Source organism: Pipistrellus kuhlii, unplaced genomic scaffold (assembly GCF_014108245.1).
Source record: "Pipistrellus kuhlii isolate mPipKuh1 unplaced genomic scaffold, mPipKuh1.p scaffold_m20_p_20, whole genome shotgun sequence".
Taxonomy (NCBI): Eukaryota; Metazoa; Chordata; class Mammalia; order Chiroptera; family Vespertilionidae; genus Pipistrellus; species Pipistrellus kuhlii.
Window position 1 is genome coordinate 5,322,353 of NW_023425516.1, and position 18,994 is coordinate 5,341,346.

General features: G+C 42.6%; 1 protein-coding gene across 2 annotated transcripts in view; it reads right to left on the minus strand.

The window, feature by feature from the left end:
• The window catches only part of PTPN11 (protein tyrosine phosphatase non-receptor type 11), a 46,770-nt gene that overhangs the window by 25,799 nt on the left and 1,977 nt on the right, over window positions 1–18,994 (minus strand). For both annotated transcript variants that reach the window (XM_036448778.2, XM_036448777.2), the window contains exons 2-5: window positions 5,808–5,930; window positions 3,740–3,934; window positions 1,048–1,240; window positions 211–327 (exon numbers count right to left, since the gene is read on the minus strand). In XM_036448778.2, the coding sequence (XP_036304671.1) occupies window positions 211–327; window positions 1,048–1,240; window positions 3,740–3,934; window positions 5,808–5,930 (628 nt within the window). The remainder of the gene's footprint in view (window positions 1–210; window positions 328–1,047; window positions 1,241–3,739; window positions 3,935–5,807; window positions 5,931–18,994) is intronic.

The window sequence follows — 18,994 nt, forward strand, 5'->3', positions numbered from 1 at the left end:
CATGAAAGTGACGTATTTGGAATTTCTTCCCAAATCCCATGAGTGGAGTAAAAAATGAAGTGGGATTTGATGCGATGATCATAACCGCAGCTGGGTGATGGGCACATAGAGGTTCGGGATAACATTCTACTTCTGCATATTTGGAACATCCTACATTAGGACTTTTCAGCTCGGTAAGGAGATGGCACTTTATCTTTCTAACACGCTCACCTGCTTGAGTTGTAGAACTGTGCCCAGTGTTTCCACCATAGGATTCTTCTTATAATGCTCCACGAGATCGGTCAAAGAGTCAAACCGCTCTCCGCCACCAACATCATATTTTAGTTCCTTGCAACACACACACAAAAAATGATGTTTATTACCTCTACGTTAAATTACTGTTTTCCCAACTGAAGGCCAAAGAGGAACTCCCCACGACCCCCAGTAATGGAAAGATCAGACAACTGGGTAACAGCAAGGATAGGACGCAACAAGAAGGATGAAAATGGAATGACTGACCAAGAGTCTACTGCGAGGTGTGAGAAGCAATAAGTATCCAACATCAAGTAGGCCACAAGAAAGTTCCTCCTTCGTAAGTGAACTAAATAGTGGCTTTTTTATGTTTTCATTGATTTCAGAGAGAGAGGAAAAGAGAGATAGAAACATTAATGATGAGAGAGAATCATTGATCAGCTGCCCAGGGGACCAGTGCTCAACCACTGAGCCACACCGGCTGGGCTAACTAGTGTTAAAAGGTGAAAAACAGTATTCTTTACTCTCTACTTATACACTAGCCTGCTGAATAGAAAGTAAATAACTATTTCTCTCTGAAACACAACAAACTCCAAGGCTGGTGGAGACATGACTTAAATTGCCAGGGAGAGACTGGAAATAAATGATTTAGTAAAGTTTGAAATAAAAAAATTATAATTACTAAAAGTGTAGAAGCCCTTGATTAAATGAGCAAGAAAATTTGGCTTTGGGAGTAATGGTATCTGTTTTCTCCAAGTAGAACAATCACGGAAGAAGAGAGTTGGCAAACAGACCCAAGTTCAACTGAGGCTTTACCTGACAGCGGATCATGACGTGGGTCACTTTGGACTTGCCGTCATTGCTCTCCCCCTTGTCATCACCAGTTCGGACCGAGAGAACAAAATCTCCAGGGTGGCTCTGGCTCTCTCGTACCAGAAAGCTACCGTGTTTTCCTTTCTCAGTTAACAACTTCTCTGCTTCTTTCCCGGAGAGGTGTCCATGAAACCACCTAAATATTTTACAATTAAAACAAATTGAGTTCTGCCATGAAATCACAATACTCTTTCACAAAACTACCATATATAGTCAGCTCTCCTAAACACAATTTAAAAACAAACACATTTTTTCCAAGAGATGGAGCGATACTATGTTAAGACAGAATTTGCAACCCAACAGACAGGAAGAATGACAAAGCTGTCAAGAATGACCATTAGCCTGGCCAGCATGGCTCAGCGGTTGAGCATCCACCTATGAACCAGGAGGTAAAGGTTTGATTCCCAGTCAGGGCACATGCCTGGGTTGTGAGCTCCATCCCTGGTGGGAAGTGTGTGGGACGCAGCTAATCAATGGTTCTCTTTCATCATTCATGTTTCTCTTTTTTTCTCTCTCTCTTCCTCTCTCTCTCTTTCTCTCCTACCTCTCTGAAATCCATAAAAATATATTTTTTAAAAAAGGAATGACCACTAAACTTCTTCAATGAGCCCTCAGCCATTTGACGATAAATGTCCTCAACCTTTCCCTTCTCTTTTACATCTCCCACCTTGTAGAAATATATTTTGTCAGTTCTCCATTCCCAGCATTAAAAGGACCAACTAGTTAATCACAGCCTTATAGAGAAATTATAATAGAAAGTTATAGTAGAGACAGAGAATGATATGTTTGCCCACAGAAAAAGAATTGTATAAAAAATAACGAAAAATAAATTTTTAAATAAAAAATAAATGTTTGCCCTTGCTCTGGTATATGAACAGTATGCAAGAAAAATCTTCATTTTAAGTTAATTCAAGCATTTCAAAATTTTCCATATTTACAACCTATACTTGCACAGCCTCCTAGTTTGCTAGCAACATCTTTGGCTTGTATGCTGGGTTATCATTTCAAACTGTAATGCATATAAGACCTAAAGTGGTAAGGGATCTTGTTTAAAAATGTGAATTACCATTGCTACAACTGGAGATACCAGTGCACTGGTACCTGCCTTTGCAGCCAGCACACCAGAGTCCTGACAGGCCATTCGAGGACAGATGCTGAGCGTATAGAAAACCTGAACATGGTCATGTTTACAAGGTGGCTTTTCCCCTCAGGATCTTGGGAAGAAAAAAGTACTACTCTGGCAGATGATATACTTTGAGCTATTTTTTCATCCATACTCCACTGAACAGAGTAAAATTTAGAGGTATACTGCACAGGGTTGGCGGGCAGCCTTTTGCTGAAAGCTACAGTCACAGCTGGAGAAACAAATTCTCAGCACATAATAGCATTGACATGGAGGTACGGGTCGAAGATACAAAATACACAAACCTAATTAAGAGACCCTGAATTTGTACTGAGTCAGAAGAGAGGGGAATGTGGAAAACCAATAAAATCAATACAAATTAAGTCAAGCGCCAGTTTACATCAGCCTAGTTCCAACACAGCGATGAGGGGGAGGAAGGGGAAGAGCTCTGAAATAATACATTCCCGCTAAGCAAGGTCATTCTCACACATCTGTGGTGCAACAGGAAGGAACTGCTGAGAAATCGGACCCTCGGAGTTCTCAGCTTTCCCACTTCTGAGATTAAACTGACATCTGTTGGTGGCAATGCTGCATGACCGGTCAGCAGCTACTACCGAGAACTGCTATGACTTTGGTGTCACCATTATTGTTTGTTTTCCTCTCATAACTCTCAAAGATGATCAGTTCCATAATCTTAAAATTACTGCACGTACTAAGAATACACAGGAATAGCCCGAGCCCTTGGAATGAGTGTAAGTCACAGTGACTGAAGCTTTGGCAAGAAAAGGGTACTCCGAAAATAATGTGATCCTATTATTCTTTCTTTAATAAAATTAAAAGATTGCAGCTTGGGCTAAAAAAAGGCAAAGGGATTAATTAAGATGTACAAATTCACCCTAGCCAGTCTGGCTCAGTAAATAGAGCATCTGCCCACACAATGAAGGGTCTCAGGTTCGGTTCCAGTCAAGGGCACGTATCTTGGTTGCAGGCTTGATCCCCGGTCCTGATCAGGTGGCAGGGTGTGGGCGTGCAGGAGGCAACTAATCAATCTGTCTCTCTCACATCGATGTTTCCCTTCTCTCTGTCTCTCCCACTCCTTTCCATTTTCCCCCAAAAAAATCAATGGAAAAATCCTCAGGTAAGGATTAACAAACAAACAAACAAACAAACAAAAAGATATACAAATTGGCAGGTGCAAAACAGTCACAGGATGTCAAGTACGACTTAGGGAATATAGTCAATAATATTGTAATAATTATATATGGTGTCAGGTGGATGCAAGACTTAATAGGGGATCATTTCACAAGTTATGTGAATATCTAACCATGACACTGTAAACCTGGAACTAATATAATATTGAATGTCAACTGTTAATTGAAAACTTTTTTTGAAATTTTTAATATCAGATCGCAGCTTGAGAAATAGTTACAAGCCAAACTCCCATAATGTATTCGCATAACACCTCTGGTGCAGAGGAGACGCAGAGACTGCAGTTACTAAAATGTCACTGACCTTTCAGAGGTAGGATCTGCACAGTTCAGAGGATATTTGAGCTCAATAACATCACCATTCTTCTCTTTTAATTGCCCATGATGCTCCATGTAATACTGAACCAACTCAGCCAGAGTGGCGAACTTCTCCCCTCCGTACAGGTCATAGTAGTCACCAGTGTTCTGGATCTTGATGTGGGTGACAGCTCCATTTCTTCTAAAATAGTCCAGCAGAAAGCGGGGGAAAGAATAAAACACTGCACTAGTAACAACAGATCTCATATTCATCACTAGATTTCATCTAAACTTTAAAACAAACCCATGGGCCGAAGCCAGTTTGGCTCCGTGGTAGAGCGTTGGTCTGCGGACTGAAAGGTCCCAGGTTCGATTCCGGTCAAGGGCATGTACCTTGGTTGCCAGTACATACCCGGTAGGGGGTGTGCTAGAGGCAACTGGTCGATGTTTCTCTCTCATCGACGTTTCTAGCTCTCTATCTCTCTCCCTTCCTCTGTAAAAAATCAATAAAATATATTTTAAAACAAACCCATGGAACTATTCCCCATAAGCAATGCCATGACTGAAATAACTACACAGTCCATCACTTCAAAACAAAGGGCTCTGTTTATTGGTTTCTTCCCTTATACAACTCCTACTTTGAAAGTCTGACCTATCCAGTTGTATATTTTTTTTAATATATTTTATTGATTTTTTACAGAGAGGAAGAGAGAGGGATAGAGAGTTAGAAACATCGATGAGAGAGAATCATCCATCAGCTGCCTCTTGCACACCCCCTACTGGGGATGGGCCCACAACCAAGGTATGTGCCCTTGTCCAGAAATGAACCCAGGACCCTTCAGTTCACAGGCTGACGCTCTGTCCACTGAGCCAAACCGGTTTTGGCTCCAGTTGTATATTTTAAATGACTTTCTTTTCATCATTAATCGAGACACAGGATTAAAAGTTAAACAAATATACATATACTGTGCAACTCAGTAAATCCAATCCTAAATATCTTGCCCAAAAGAAATGAAACTGTATGGCTACCAAATGACTTATATAAGAATATTCGGCCGAAACCGGTTTGGCTGTGGATAGAGCGTCGGTCAGCAGATTGAAGGGTCCCAGGTTCGATTCACGTCAAGAGCATGTTCCTTGGTTGCGGGCACATCCCCAGTAGTGGGTGTGTAGGAGGCAGCTGACTGATGTTTCTCATTTATGTTTCTAACTCTCTATCCCTCTCTCTTCCTCTCTGTAAAAAATCAATAAAATATATATATATTTTTAAGTTGCAGAATAATACATGTTATAAAGCCATGGATGTGAATTCTGAACACACACACACACACACACACACACACAAACTTGACCTTGCTCACACACAGTACAAATGCAGTACAAGTATAAAAGCATGACCAGGAAGGATATATGCCAACCTCTCGATGGCGGTTTCCTCTGGGGAGAGAGGAAGGGAAATGGGACTGGGCAGGGGAATGCACAGGACCACAACTTCCTCAGTGATATTTTATTTCTTGAAAAAGACAAATGGCCCTGGCCAGTTTGACTCAACAGATAAACACTGGGCTGAGGACTGAACGATCCCAGGTTCTATTCTGGTCAAGGGCATGTACCTTGCAGGCACATTCCCAGTAGGGAGTGTACAGGAGGCAGCTGATCAATGTTTCTCTCTATCCCTCTCCCTTCCTCTCTGTAAAAAATCAATAAAAAATATATATATATTTAAAATGAAACTCTTTAGAGGTATTTTTCCCACCAAGAGATCAATGGAAGGAAAGGAAAAATGCAGGGATCCAGGTTCAGGATGGGTGGCTTCAAGGGTGGCTTAGGAACTGGCTATACTCTGCTCTAGCTCATCCTCGGTGGTCTCCGAGGATGCCCACCATCACCCACTTCCGCTGAATGCTCAAGCCCCTCACTCTCAGGAGGCAGAGCTTGAGTCAGGTCAGATCGGTGAGCCAGGCCTCACCAAGGGCAGCAGGCAGGCCTTCACACTCTACACAAGGGCAGCAAGTGTCCACCTGGGGTTTCAACATAAACCACTGTCGGGAGTCTCTCCTTTTCCTCCCACTTACCTAACGGAAAGTGTGAAGTCTCCTGGGTTACTTTTGCTGGGCCTTGCCAAAAAACTGCCATCAACTCCTCTTGTCAGCAGTAGGTTTTCGGCCTCCACGCCGGTGATATTCGGGTGAAACCATCTAGAGAGAGAAAGAGAGAGCAATGAACAACAGGATTCTGCCAGCGCTACCCTCCACACCATCACAGCTGAAGTGCCTATGAGTGGCTAATAAAAATACAAATCAAACCTTTCCTGCCCCTTCCCCTCTTCTCCTTGGTCACTGCCTCTCCTCGCTGTCCCCTTGGTAGGGCCTGGGATCCTGCTAGCTCATAGGTGGGGGAGGGGACCTGAGTACTTAAACCAGTCACTTGATAGGTCAAGCTCAAAGTGACAGTCCACCTGGTCAGGAGACTGAACACATGGAGTGGAACTGAACAAGTAAGTACTGAGTCACACCAGCCAGGGCCAACCATCCACGCAAGAATCATCAATGGACATTAACATAAACGGTGTACATGTCAGGAAAGACAGTTTACTGCAATGCCCACAAAATGCTTGCTAATTACATGTTAATTGACAAGAAAAATATACTAAAGAACTTCACAATAGAGAACCTGAAGATACTATCTTAATCAACTGATAAAAGTTAGCATGACCAGTTATGACATCCTGACAACACACACAGAGAAGAGCCGTGTCTTTTCTGTGATATTCCTGCTAAAAACATATTACCTAATCTAATTATGAGGACCATAGACAAACCCTAAGTGAGTGACAGTCCACTAACTGGCATGTACTCTTCAAAAATGTAAAAAATGCATCAAAGAACTATCCAGACTGCAGGCCAATAACAACACACAAGTAAGACACGGTTCTTCTGGACTGTATCATGAACACAGGGAAGGGAGATAAAGGAAAAGGAGTTTCATTGCTGTTTGTTTTATCTTTTGCTATAAAGGATATTACAGAAACAATTTGAAAGGGAGATAGGAATTTGATGATAGTACTGTTTAATGCAAATTTCCCTGATTTTGATGAGTGTGATTATGTGTGCAAGTGTCCTTGTTTTTAGGAAATACTCAGAAGAATTTTGGAGTAATAGGCATCAAGTTTGCAACTTACTCTCAAATAGTTCATATGGTATTTACTTCAAAAGGTTCCTCTTGCCCTAACCAGTTTGGCCCAGGGGATAGAGCGTCGGCCTGGGGACTCAAGGATCCCAGGTTCGATTCCGGTCAAGGGCATGTGCCTTGGTTGCAGGCACATTCCCATTAGGGAGTGTGCAGGAGGCAGCTGATCTCTTTCATCGATGTTTCTCACTCTCTATCCCTCTCCCTCCCTCTCTGTAAAAAAAAAAAAAAAAAAAAATCAATAAAATATATATTTTTTAAAAAGTTCCTCTCTAGTTTCCAGCAAGATTTCCGTCATTGGCTCCAAGAGGGACAAGATTTGTGGTAGGAAGAGTCATTTGTAAAGCTCAATTATCCTGGACCTTTCAGGCTAAATCAATGCTCCCAAGAACATAACTCAATATTAAAGGTAGAGTCCTGATACTGACAGTCAAGTGAACTTTTAAGAGACTGCTCCACAAATATCGGCCCAATCACAGTGTTTTTACAACAGAGGAGGAGACAGCGCAGGGTGAGCACCTGCCATAAGCCATACATTAAGGACATGGCGCGCCCTACAGCCACAGGGCAACGGCAGGTCTCCCAGACTCAGGTGCACATGTTGAGTGCTACCACTTACTAGCTCTGTGACCTCGGCAAGTTCTTTACCTCAGATTCCTCATCTGCAAAATGGAAATGATAGTTCTTGGTCCTTTTTTTAAAAAAAAAAAAAAATGCTTTTATTGATTTGAGAGAGGAAGGGAGAGCGAAAGAGAGTGAAATATCAATGTGAAAGAGAAATGTAGATCGGCTGCCTCCTCCACACCCTTTACCAGGGATCAAGCCTGCAACCCAGGCAGCATGTGCCTTGACTGGGAATCTGACCAGCAAACTTTTTGGTGCACAGAATGATGTGCAACCGACTGAACCACATGGGCCAGAGTGAAAGGAAAATAATCGTTATCTCCCGTCTATGGAAGGTGAAGTGCTGCTCTCTTCCAACAGCTTACTCCATTATTAGTCTTCACTGGATACTGCAGGCTCGGAGGTTGCTTCATGTTTAATCACTGGTCATCCAGCCTGGGCCACAAGATCTATCTGCTGAGCTGGTCCCTTACTGTCACCACTGTCATCTCTTCCTTCTTTTTCAAAACAGGTTCTGCCCTGACCCGGTGCTCAGTGGCTAGAGCATCAGCCTGTGGATGGAGGGGTCTCAGGTTTGACTCCTGGTCAAGGGCACATACCTCAGTTGCAGGTTCCCCAGTGGTCAGTGCACATGCGGAAGGCAACCAATCAATGTGCCTCACATCAATGTTTCTCTCTCTCCCCCACCTTCCTCCCTTCCACTCTCTAGAAATCAATGGGGAAAATATCCTCGGGTGAGGATTTAAAAAAAAAAGGTTTTGAAAGAATTTCTCATGTTTATCCTCTTCCTCACCACTGTGATGCCTCAAATGCAATACTTATGGCCTCCATCAAGATCTTTTTATTTAGTTATCCGTTTCATCTTTCCTTATCTCAGCCAGCTATTTCGGGATTCTCTAATTTTTCATAGAATCTGTGTCCTTTCAGATCTTGTGGAGAATAGGTTGTTAGGTTTTTATTATCCTATATAATAGAGGTAATATACAAATTAACCTTCACAAGATGGCTGCCTACGACCAGGCCGGCAGGGAGGTTAGTGAGGGATGACCAAATGATAGAACAGCAGGCTGCGTGGGGCAACCAGGCCGGGGAAGGCTGTGAGGGATGACCAGGTGAACAGAGGGGGGGCAGTTGGGGGCAACCAGGCCAGCAGGGGGGGGGGGGGGGGCAGTAAGAGGCGATTAGGCTAGTAGGTGAGGGGGTAGTTTGGGGCAACCAAGCAGGCAGGTTGAGTGATTAGGAGCCAGCGGTCCAGGATTGTGAGAGGGACATCAGACTGCCAGTTTAGGCCCAATCCTGATCGGGCCTAAATCAGCAGTTGGACATCGCCAAGGGGACCTGAATTGGAGAGGGTGCAGGTTGGGCTGAGGGGACACCCCCTCCTCCGTGCAAGAATTTCATGCACCAGGCCTCTAGTTACAAATAGCACAGCAGGCCCTACCAGGTTTGGTTCAGTGGATAGAGTCTCACCCTGCAGGGTCCCAGGTTTGATTCCAGTCAAGGGCATGTACCTTGGTTGCAAGCTCAAACCCCGACCTGGCCCTGGTTAGGATATGTGCTGGAGGCAACTAATCAATGTGTCTCTCCCTCTCCCTTCCACTTTCTCTAAAAAGCAATAGAAAAATATCCTCAGGTGAGGATTAACCAAATAACACAGCAGAACCCATCCTTTACAAGCATCAGTATACACTTTTATAAGTATATTTAAAAATTAGATTTTTAGAAATAAAAATTGCTTCGTCAAGCCTTTTTCTTTTTACTTTGACAAATTTGCCAAACTGCACACAAAAGGAGACATCAGTTTCAACTTCCACAAACTGACTATGAAAGTGCCTGTGTTCTCTCGCTTTTACCAATACCGCATACATTATCAAACGTTTTCATCTCTGTCCACTCTGCTTCACGGAAAACTGTGCCATTCTAGTTTGCATTTCTATGTGAGAATAAGCACTTTTTCATGTTTTCTGCCCACTTCACCCCTCCCCCTTTTTTCTGTGAGCTGCCAGTTCTCATTGCTCGTTTTCTATTGGATTTTTTTCTCTCACTGATTTAAAGGAGCGCTTCATATAACAGAAAATGATTCTTTATTACAAGCGTGGCAAACATCTGTCTTAGGGTTATCCCCCGTCACTATCTGTGGTATCTTTCTCCCCACAGAAATCTACCTGGCCATGATTACACTTGTCCGAGGTTTCTTTTACAGTTTCTGGGTTTCTGGCTACACTAAGAAAAAACTTAACTCGTAGCACTGCTGTGAGATGGAAATAAATTATACACGTAAAATGCTTGGCACAGAAGCAGCCAACTAGATTTCACCTTGGGAACTAGAAATGTCGTTTTCAGTCAGAAAAAAAAAATACAATTAAGTCACAGACGTTAGTGGGACCCACCAGGTCTGGCCCCTACTTGACTCTCTGGCTCTGGTGACCATCCTGTTTTCCTTAAATGTGCCACACGGAGCCCCTATACTTCCTTTTCTCCACATTCAGATTCCCGCCCCCTCCCACCTTCTCCACGGGCCACAAGCTCTCCCGCAGAGATACCACCACGGGTCCCGATCACACAGTTCTAGTTTCCAGGTCACAGGCTGGAGGGCAGCTCCTTTGGGCAGAGAAACTGTTTACATCTCACCCACGTGTGGCTGCTGGTAAGGATTCAACACTTTGTTCCTTAATCAATACCCGCGGCTGGAAGGGAAGGAGTGAGTGAGCCCCGTCCGGGCCTCTCCCACATCCACACAGTCCCCCTCTGACCGAGGTCCTGTCACAGGATGACTCCTGCACGGTCAGGAGGAGGCACAGGTGTCAGCACAGGTGTCTTCTCAATTAAAATACCAAAATTTGCTCAGCAGGCGTGGCTCAGTTTCCCGGTCAGGGCACTCACCCAGGTTTCCAGCTTGAACCCTAGTGGATCTTTTAGGAGTCAGCTAAAAGATATTAATGTTTCTCTCTCATTGATGTTTCTACCTCTCTCCCTCTCCCTTCCTCTCTCTAAAATAAATAAAAACTACTTCAAAAGAAAAGCCATTTTTTCTTTATATATATATATATAAATTGGGTGATTCTAAATGCATGGGGAAGCTTTGGGACAAGTTTTTGGCTTTTGCACAAATGCCTTAGGCATTCACTTTGGAAATTATTATTAAAATTACCATAGTTAGAGGGAGGGTATGTATGGGGGGGGAGGCAATGTTAAAATATGTACACAGATAATAATTTAATAAATAAAATAAAATAAAATTACGGTAGTTAGGCCCTAGCCAGTTTTGCTCAGTGGATAGAGCGTTGGCCTGTGGACTGAAGGGTCCCAGGTTCGAGTCTGGCCAAGAACATATGCCTGGGTTGTGGGCTTGATCCCCCCCCCCGAGGGGGCGTACAGAAGGCTGCCAATCAATTTTTTCTCATCATTGATGTTTCTATCTCTCTACGTCTCTCCATCTCTCTTCCTCTCTGAAATAGCAAAAAATAAAAATTTTTAGAAATAAAATTACTGTAGTTAGGCCCTGGCCAGGTAGCTGAGTTGGTCAGAGCATTGTTCTGTTATGCCAAGTTTACAGGTTGATCCCAGGACAGGAACAGAAGAATCAACCAATGAATGTATAAATAAGTGGAACAACAAATCAAAATATCTCTCTCTCTCTCTCTGTCTGTCTCTCTCTCTCTCTCTCTCTCTTCTTTCTCTCGAAAATCAATTAAATTCTTTTTAAATTACTGTGGTTAGGCTCTCAGCAGTTTGGCTCAGATGATAAAGCTTTGGCCTGTGGACTAAAGGGTCCCAGGATCGATTCCGACCAAGGGCATGTACCTGGATTGTAGGCTCAATCCCCCGCCCTGGGTATCTCTCTCTGTCTCTCCCCTTCCCTTCCACTCTCTCTAGAAATCAATGGGAAAATATCCTCAGATGAGGATTAAAAAAAATTACCGTAGTTGGTAGCATACACATAGGAGGAAATATGATCGTCAGCACCACCACTCAGGTAAGAATGAACTGAGTGCGAGAAACAATAACTGCTGAGGGTGAGACTTCCACCACACCCATCAGGCAGACTGGCAGCAGGAGATAAGGCAGGTGGTGGTCTCTTCACTCCTTGATTAAGTAAACTATATTATTTCTTTTACAGCTTATAATTTTACCTAACATGTTATTAGGAGTGAACAGGTGAGTGATGTCTACAGGGGAAACTTAGTAACCAGCACTTAGCACAAAGGATGGACATGGTAAAGGCTTAATAAACATTCGTTATCACCGTTGTTATCACTGTTATTTCTGTGGACGATATAGCAGGACAGGTTCTTCTCCTGCATCATTATGTCAGTTTCACAGAAGCCATTGTGACATAGGTACCACTTACAGTATGCTGCCTTTTCATAAACTTAACTTCCCAGCTTCAGGGGCTGTCCCTGCATTATTTCAAAGGGCACAGAATTATAAACTAAAATTTCTATTCTATAACCCATATACTTGAACTTTGATATATATTGTAAACTCTCCTTCCTTAGGTATTTTTTTCAAAAAGCATTTTTAATGATCAAAAACTCTTTCCCAATTATATGTTTAATACTTGTGTCCAATCACTGACAATTCTGTGATTCACAGTAGGCTTGTCACTTAATAAGGAGCTGTGAGAGTTCATTCAATCTCTGAGACTGAGGATAAAGAACAGTGGGATTAACAGAATTAATATTAGATTATAGGGCTGGCCTCAAGGATTACAATCACTTGTAATACTAGGTATTAAGGCCATACATATCTAAACCCAACCTCATCCCCCCACCCAGTGTGAATGCAAACAATAGAGCTTAGTCTACCAAAAAAAAGTTACATAAATGAACCTGTATTATCTGAAAGGAGAGGAAAAGGCAAATCAGGATGACTCCATTTGAGTTTATCAACAAGGTGATTGATACCGTGTGTCCAGACAGGATGAGGAGAAACATAAATTTCCAGTCCTCCCCGTGTACACAGTAGGCACTAGATGAGTAACTGCTGAATGAATTTATTTGTGGGGCGTGAAGAAAAACCAAGCAAGCTAAAACACTGAAAGGTGGGATGTGGAGAAAAGGCAGATAGAGAAGGGTTGGGAAATGCATCCTCCTCTCCCTGGGTCTTAACATCTATGAACCTGCCCGCCCCGGACAATTCCTTCTAACAGCCATCCTCTGAGCACTGTCTGTTATTAGTAAGGCTCTCCGGTCATAACATGGCCCAAGTGGGTAGCAGCTGGCTCATAGAAAGAGATAAAAACACACACCACCACCACCATTTGTGAAAAAGAGCCTCAAATCAATATCTAAAAGAGATGTCTAAAATGCAACAGACCTGTGCTGAGTGGGCTTGAAGAAACAAGAGATGAATTCCTGCCTGTGCAAATTTAAATTTAAAAAAAAAACAAAAAACTTTTCACTGGGAAATCACACCAGAAATCAAATGCTCTCATTAGCGAATGCAGATCCTGCAAAGGCTTAGCTCTCTGAGGCTGGGAACTTATTTACGTCAAGCATGTCTTTTAAGAAATGCTGATGAACCAAAAAGAAAATACAATGATGCTGAATATTTTATCTACGTACCCCTTCCCCCCAGTGATGTGGGGAAACAGTCAAGCAGGCCAGTAATTTCAGGAACTTATTCTCAAGGCTACTGGGCCTGGATGGGAGTTTAAACTAGAGATCCAAAGTCTAATTTCAGTTTCTTGTCTAAATATAAAATGATAGTGGGTGTATCTTTCTTACGCACAGCTTCGAAAAAAAATCATTATCTTTGTCCTTGGGGAGAAAGTTTAAAGTTCAGCACTTTCTGCAGATTATAAGAATTTTCCTCCTTTATGATTAAGATTTAATATTCTGTAGGAAAAGGATAAGCCATGAAGAAGGGGCAGTCCATAGGGACAAGCATTCAAAGGAACACAGGCTAGGGAAAAAAGTTAAGGCAGCTTTTCATGGGAGCGGACAGCTATGCCTTTAAGAATCATTACCTTCTCGTGGAGTTTCCCTGGGCAGCATCTCTGCCCTCCTGGCAAGGCAATGAAAGGACGCTGCCTCCAAAAGTCTTTCGGCGAATCGCTCCTACCCTACCTAGTTCAAGGTCCCTCTCTGGCTTGTCTGTGCTCCAAGTCCACTCCTTTCACATCAGCCAGAGGGGTATTTCTAATATACATACATATATATATATATATATATATATATATATATATATATATATATCTCCCCCACAGACAGGAAGAGAGGGGTAGAGAGTTAGAAACATCGATGAGAGAGAAACATCAATCAGCTGCCTCTTGCGCACATCCCCAGTACATGCCCTTGACCGGAATCGAACCTGGAACCTTTCAGTCCGCAGGCCGACGCTCTATTTACTGAGCCAAACCGGTTTCGGCCAGAGGGGTGTTTCTAAATAGATCAGTTCATGCTGCTTCCCTGATCATATCCTTCTAGGATTTTGCATTGCTCTTAAAAAAAAATAAAAAAAATAATTAAAAAAAGATGGTTTTTTATTGATTTCTAGAGAATGAGGGAGACGGGGAGAGAGAGAGAAACATCTTTGTGAGAGAGAATTATGGATCAAACGGGCAACCTTCCGGTGCATTGGACAACACTCAACCAACTGAGCCTCACTGGTCAGGGCTGCACTGCTCTTAAAATACAATCCCCACTCCTCTCTGAGGACCTTAAATGCCCTGTGTGCTCCAGCCCCCACCTCTGTCCCCAGTCTCATAGCTCCTGCACGTGCTCCCTCTGTTCTTCAAGCACCCCTCGAACTTCACACCTCAGCACTCTTGCACTTGCCTGTTCCCTAAGACCTGGAACACCCAACGCCTAGCACAGTGCTGGGCACTTAGTAATCCCACAATAAATAGTTCTTGAATGAATGCATCCATGTTTCATTAGAGTGGGTCGGTGGGACGATAAAAGACTTGAATCTAGCCCTAACCAGTTTAGCTCAATGGATAGTGTTGGCCTGCAGACTGAAAGGTCCCAGGTTCGATTCCAGTCAAGGGCATGTACCTTGGTTGCAGGCACATCCCCAGTGGGAGGTGTGCAGGAGGCAGCTGATAGATGTTTCTCTCTCTTAGATGTTTCTAGTTCTCTATCCCTCTCCCTTTCTCTCTATAAAAAATCAATAAAATACATTTTTTAAAAAGACTTGAATCTATAGTCCATTATCTTTCAAATAAATGTGTGTGCATATATGCATGTGTGTATAGACAGATATATACAATGTATATGTCTGTGTGTATCACATACAAGTATATGTGTATTCTAAACAGTATGTTCTATATTGACAAATTTCTATTTCAGTTTGATGCTGCCTTCATCAAACCCATTTGAGGTTGGCGTATGAAGTCTGTCTTGTCTCCCTCTCCATACTCAATGGTCTCTGCAAACATGAATTGTATCTTTCATATCCCATTGCTGCCAGGGCCCACAGTACATATGGGTTTGCTAAATGCACACAACCCTCCAAAACTCAGTAATGAACTGGGCTGCATTTTAGGATGTCTGAATCCATTCAGGAGTCTCAAGTCCTTGTTGCCACCCATAGCTATGACAGAACCTGCCAGATTTCCTTATTCACCTTGGTGTATTCCCTGTCATTCCTGGTCACCTTGTGAGTGAGCGGTGTCCACAAAGTCCTGTCTTCAGCAGCCCTACTCAGCTCCTATAGACTCATGCCTATGGCTTCTTTTCCAGAGTTAATCCATCTTAGATTTGGTCTTCCTCCTTGCCTGCAGTCTTCGGTTTTTCCCAGCATTACTGTCTTTTCCAAAGAACCCTGCTTCTCATTATGTGACCAGAGTAGGGCAGCTTCGGTTTTGTCATTTTTGCCTCCAGCAAGCTTTCAGGCTTAATTTTCTCTAGGACCCACTTGTTCCTCTCCCTGGCTGTCCTGAGTCCTTCGGGCTCTCCTTCAACACCAGCTTTCAAATGAATCAACTTCTTTCCTATCAGCCTTTCCTTTCCTTATGTGTCTTTCCTTTCCTTAAAAAGGTCAGCATTGAATGGCAAGGGCCCTCCGTGTTTCCGAAGGGGACAGGAATCAGCACAGTGTCCTCTATTGTCCCGCAGGGTAACAAACTCCCTACAGGAGTTGGCTCTGCTTTCCCAGGACCTTGTGGGACTCACTAACAGTCTCCACGTGGACCATGTGCAGGAAGGGTAAGTAATCTTTAGCAGCGGGCCCTGCACTTGAGCAGCTCTGGCCAAAAACCTGGGCTTACATCAGGACGTGACATTAATACAGACATCCAGTTTCAACTGGAAAGACACAGAACTGTTATTTTTTCAGCAAGGCACGTTTATTTACTCCCATGGGAGAGAAACAAACATGACCACCAGGGAGAGAGAGCCTGGGACAAAATGTACTTGACCTACAACAGATAAACCAAATGCCAAGTCTCAGTACGAGCTGCTTTCTGCTCCTCTCAGCTGAAGTCAGCAGACGTGAATTTTCAGAGGAACAAAAGCAAATGTAAAGGATGCTGAAGGAAGACGGAAAACGCAGCCAGTTTTGTCAGCTGAACAAGGCAGAGTAGGGCAGTCAGGCAATCTCAAAATCTGAATTCAGTACTACAATCGCTAAATTATTTTGGAAAATGTCATTTGCTTTCTCAGTGCCTTCCTTTCCATGCCTGTGATATTGAGAGTTATCAGCACACTGAATATTCTGACCTTTAATAATGAATGCTACACAAAATCTAAACCCTATACATGAATCAAAAATAATTATTTTAATAATTAAGCAAAACAAATTTCAGAATACTACCTGTCATTCAGGGGTCAGCTCATATGATCATCTCTTCAAAAAGACGTTTCCTAAACCCCTAATCAACATCGTCCCCATTTCTGGATTATTTTCTCCCCTCCCAGCAGTTATTACTACCTGAAATTATCTTATTTATTCATGTGTTTGTCTACTCTCTTTCTCAGCCACAGAAATAGCAATCTTTGCCCATCTTACTGCTTTATCCTGCCTGGTTGAATAACTACTTGTTGAATGAATTAATACTGATGTTAAAAATACTTTGAAAAAGAAGAATGAAGTTGGAAGACTAACACTATCTGATTTCAAGATTTGTAATAAAGCGACCATCAGGCCCAATGGGTGTGAGTGAATGGCTGAGCATCCACTTGTAAACCAGGAGGTCACAGTTCAATTCCAGGGTTGCAGACTCCATCCCCAGTGTGGGGCATGGAGGAGGGAGCCAATCTCTGATTCTCTTTCATCATTGATGGTTTTGTCTCTCTCTCTCCCTTCCTCTCTGAAATCAACAAAAATGTACAATAAATAAATAGACAATAATCAAGACCATGTGGTATTAGCATAAGGAAAGACAAACAGACCAATGTAACAGAATAGTCCAGAAATAGACCCACATATAAATGGACAACTGATTTTCAACAAAGGTGCAAGTTCAATAAAGACAGACAGTCTTTTCAACAAATAGTGCTGGAATAACTATCCATATGCCAAAAAGAGAACATGTATCCACACCTCATACCATATACAAAAATTAACCCAGCCAAAACTGGTTTGGCTCCGTAGATAGAGCGTCGGCCTGCGGACTGGGGGGTCCCGGGTTCGATTCTGGTCAAGGGCATGCACCTTGGTTGTGGGCATATCCCCAGTAGGGGGTGTGCAAGAGGCAGCTAATGGATGTTTCTCTCTCATCGATGTTTCTAGCTTGCTTTTTTTTTTTTTTTTTTTTTTTTTTTTTATGTTTCTAGCTTTCTATCCCTCTCTCTTCCTCTCTGTAAAAAACTCAATAAAAAAAAATTTTTTTTTTAAAGTAATCATACCGCCAAAACCGGTTTAGCTCAGTGGTAGAGCATCGGTCTGCGGACTGAAAGGTCCCGGGTTCGATTCCGGTCAAGGGCATGTACATTGGTTGCGGGCACATCCCCAGTGGGGGGTGTGCAGAGGCAGCTGGTCGATGCTTCTCTCTCATCGACGTTTCTTAGCTCTCTATCCCTCTCTCCTCCTCTCTGTAAAAAATCAATAAAATATATATATATAAATAAATAAATAAATAAAATAAAGTAATCATACCGCCGAAACCAGTTTGGCTCAGTGGATAGAGCGTTGGTCTGTGGACTGAAAGGTCCCAGGTTTAATTCCGGTCATGGGCATGTACATTGGTTGCGGGCACATCTCCAGTGGGGGGGTGTACCATAGGAGGCAGCTGGTCGATGTTTCTCTCTCATCGATGTTTCTAGCTCTCTATAACTCTCCCTTCCTCTCTGTAAAAACTCAATAAAATATTTTTTTAAGTGATCATACCAAGTGCTGATGAGTATGTGGAAGAACTGTAACTCCTGGTGGGGATGTAAATGGTATAACCATTTTGAAAGACAGTTAGGCACTTTCTGGAAAGGTTAAATATACACCTACTTATATGACCTAGCCAAACCCCTGATCGGTGTTTACCAGAGAGAAATGAAAGCATTTGTTCATATAAACTCTTGTACATGAACGATCAAAGCAGCTTTGTTTGTGATAGCCAAACTCAGGGAAATAACCCAAATGTCCATCAACAGGCGGATGCACAAACAATTGGTGGTACATCCATATAATACAATGGAACACTACTGCACAACAAGATTAAGTAATGAACTATTTGACACAAACTACAACACAGATAAATCTCAACCTAATTATGCCAAGCATAAAAAGCCAGATATAAAATTCTATTAATATTAATTTCTAGGAAATGCAAGCTAATGTATAGGGACACAAAGCAGAACCGTGGTCGTCTGATGAGGAAGAGATTATAAAGGACATGAGGAACCATCTCAAACAGCAGTGGATGTGTCCATTATCTTGGTTGTGGTGGTGGTTTCACAAGTATATGCATATGTCAAAACTTATCAAACTACATTTTATTGCATGTCACTTATAACTCGATAAAGCTGGTTAAAAATAATAAAACAGACCTACAATCTGAAAAATAATAATTCCCAATTATGTGTGTTGTTCCGAACCTGCCTTTTTAAGTGGCAGACATATATATAAATTGATTTCAGAGAGGAAAGGAGAGGGAGAGCGAGAGAAACATCAATGATGAGAGAGAAACATCAATGATGAGAGAGAAACATCAATGATGAGAAAGAATCACTGATCAGCAGCCTCTTGGTACCACTTACTGGAGATCGAATCTGCAATCTGGGCATGCACCATTGACCAGAATAGAACCTGGGACCCTTCAGTCCCCAGGCCAACGCTCTATCCACTGAGCAAAACCAGCTAGGGCGACACTTCTTTTTTATAATAGGAAGAGCTGGAAGAGAGGAGGAATTACTCCAAACTGTCATCTTTATCACTTGTTATACCCACACTTCCCAGCTTCTAGACTAACAAACTGGACAATGTAGGATCTATTACTACCCTCCCCTTCCCCACCCCCAGGCCCGTCTTTTGTCTCCTAAAGAAGCAGATCTTTACTTGTCTAGAAGAG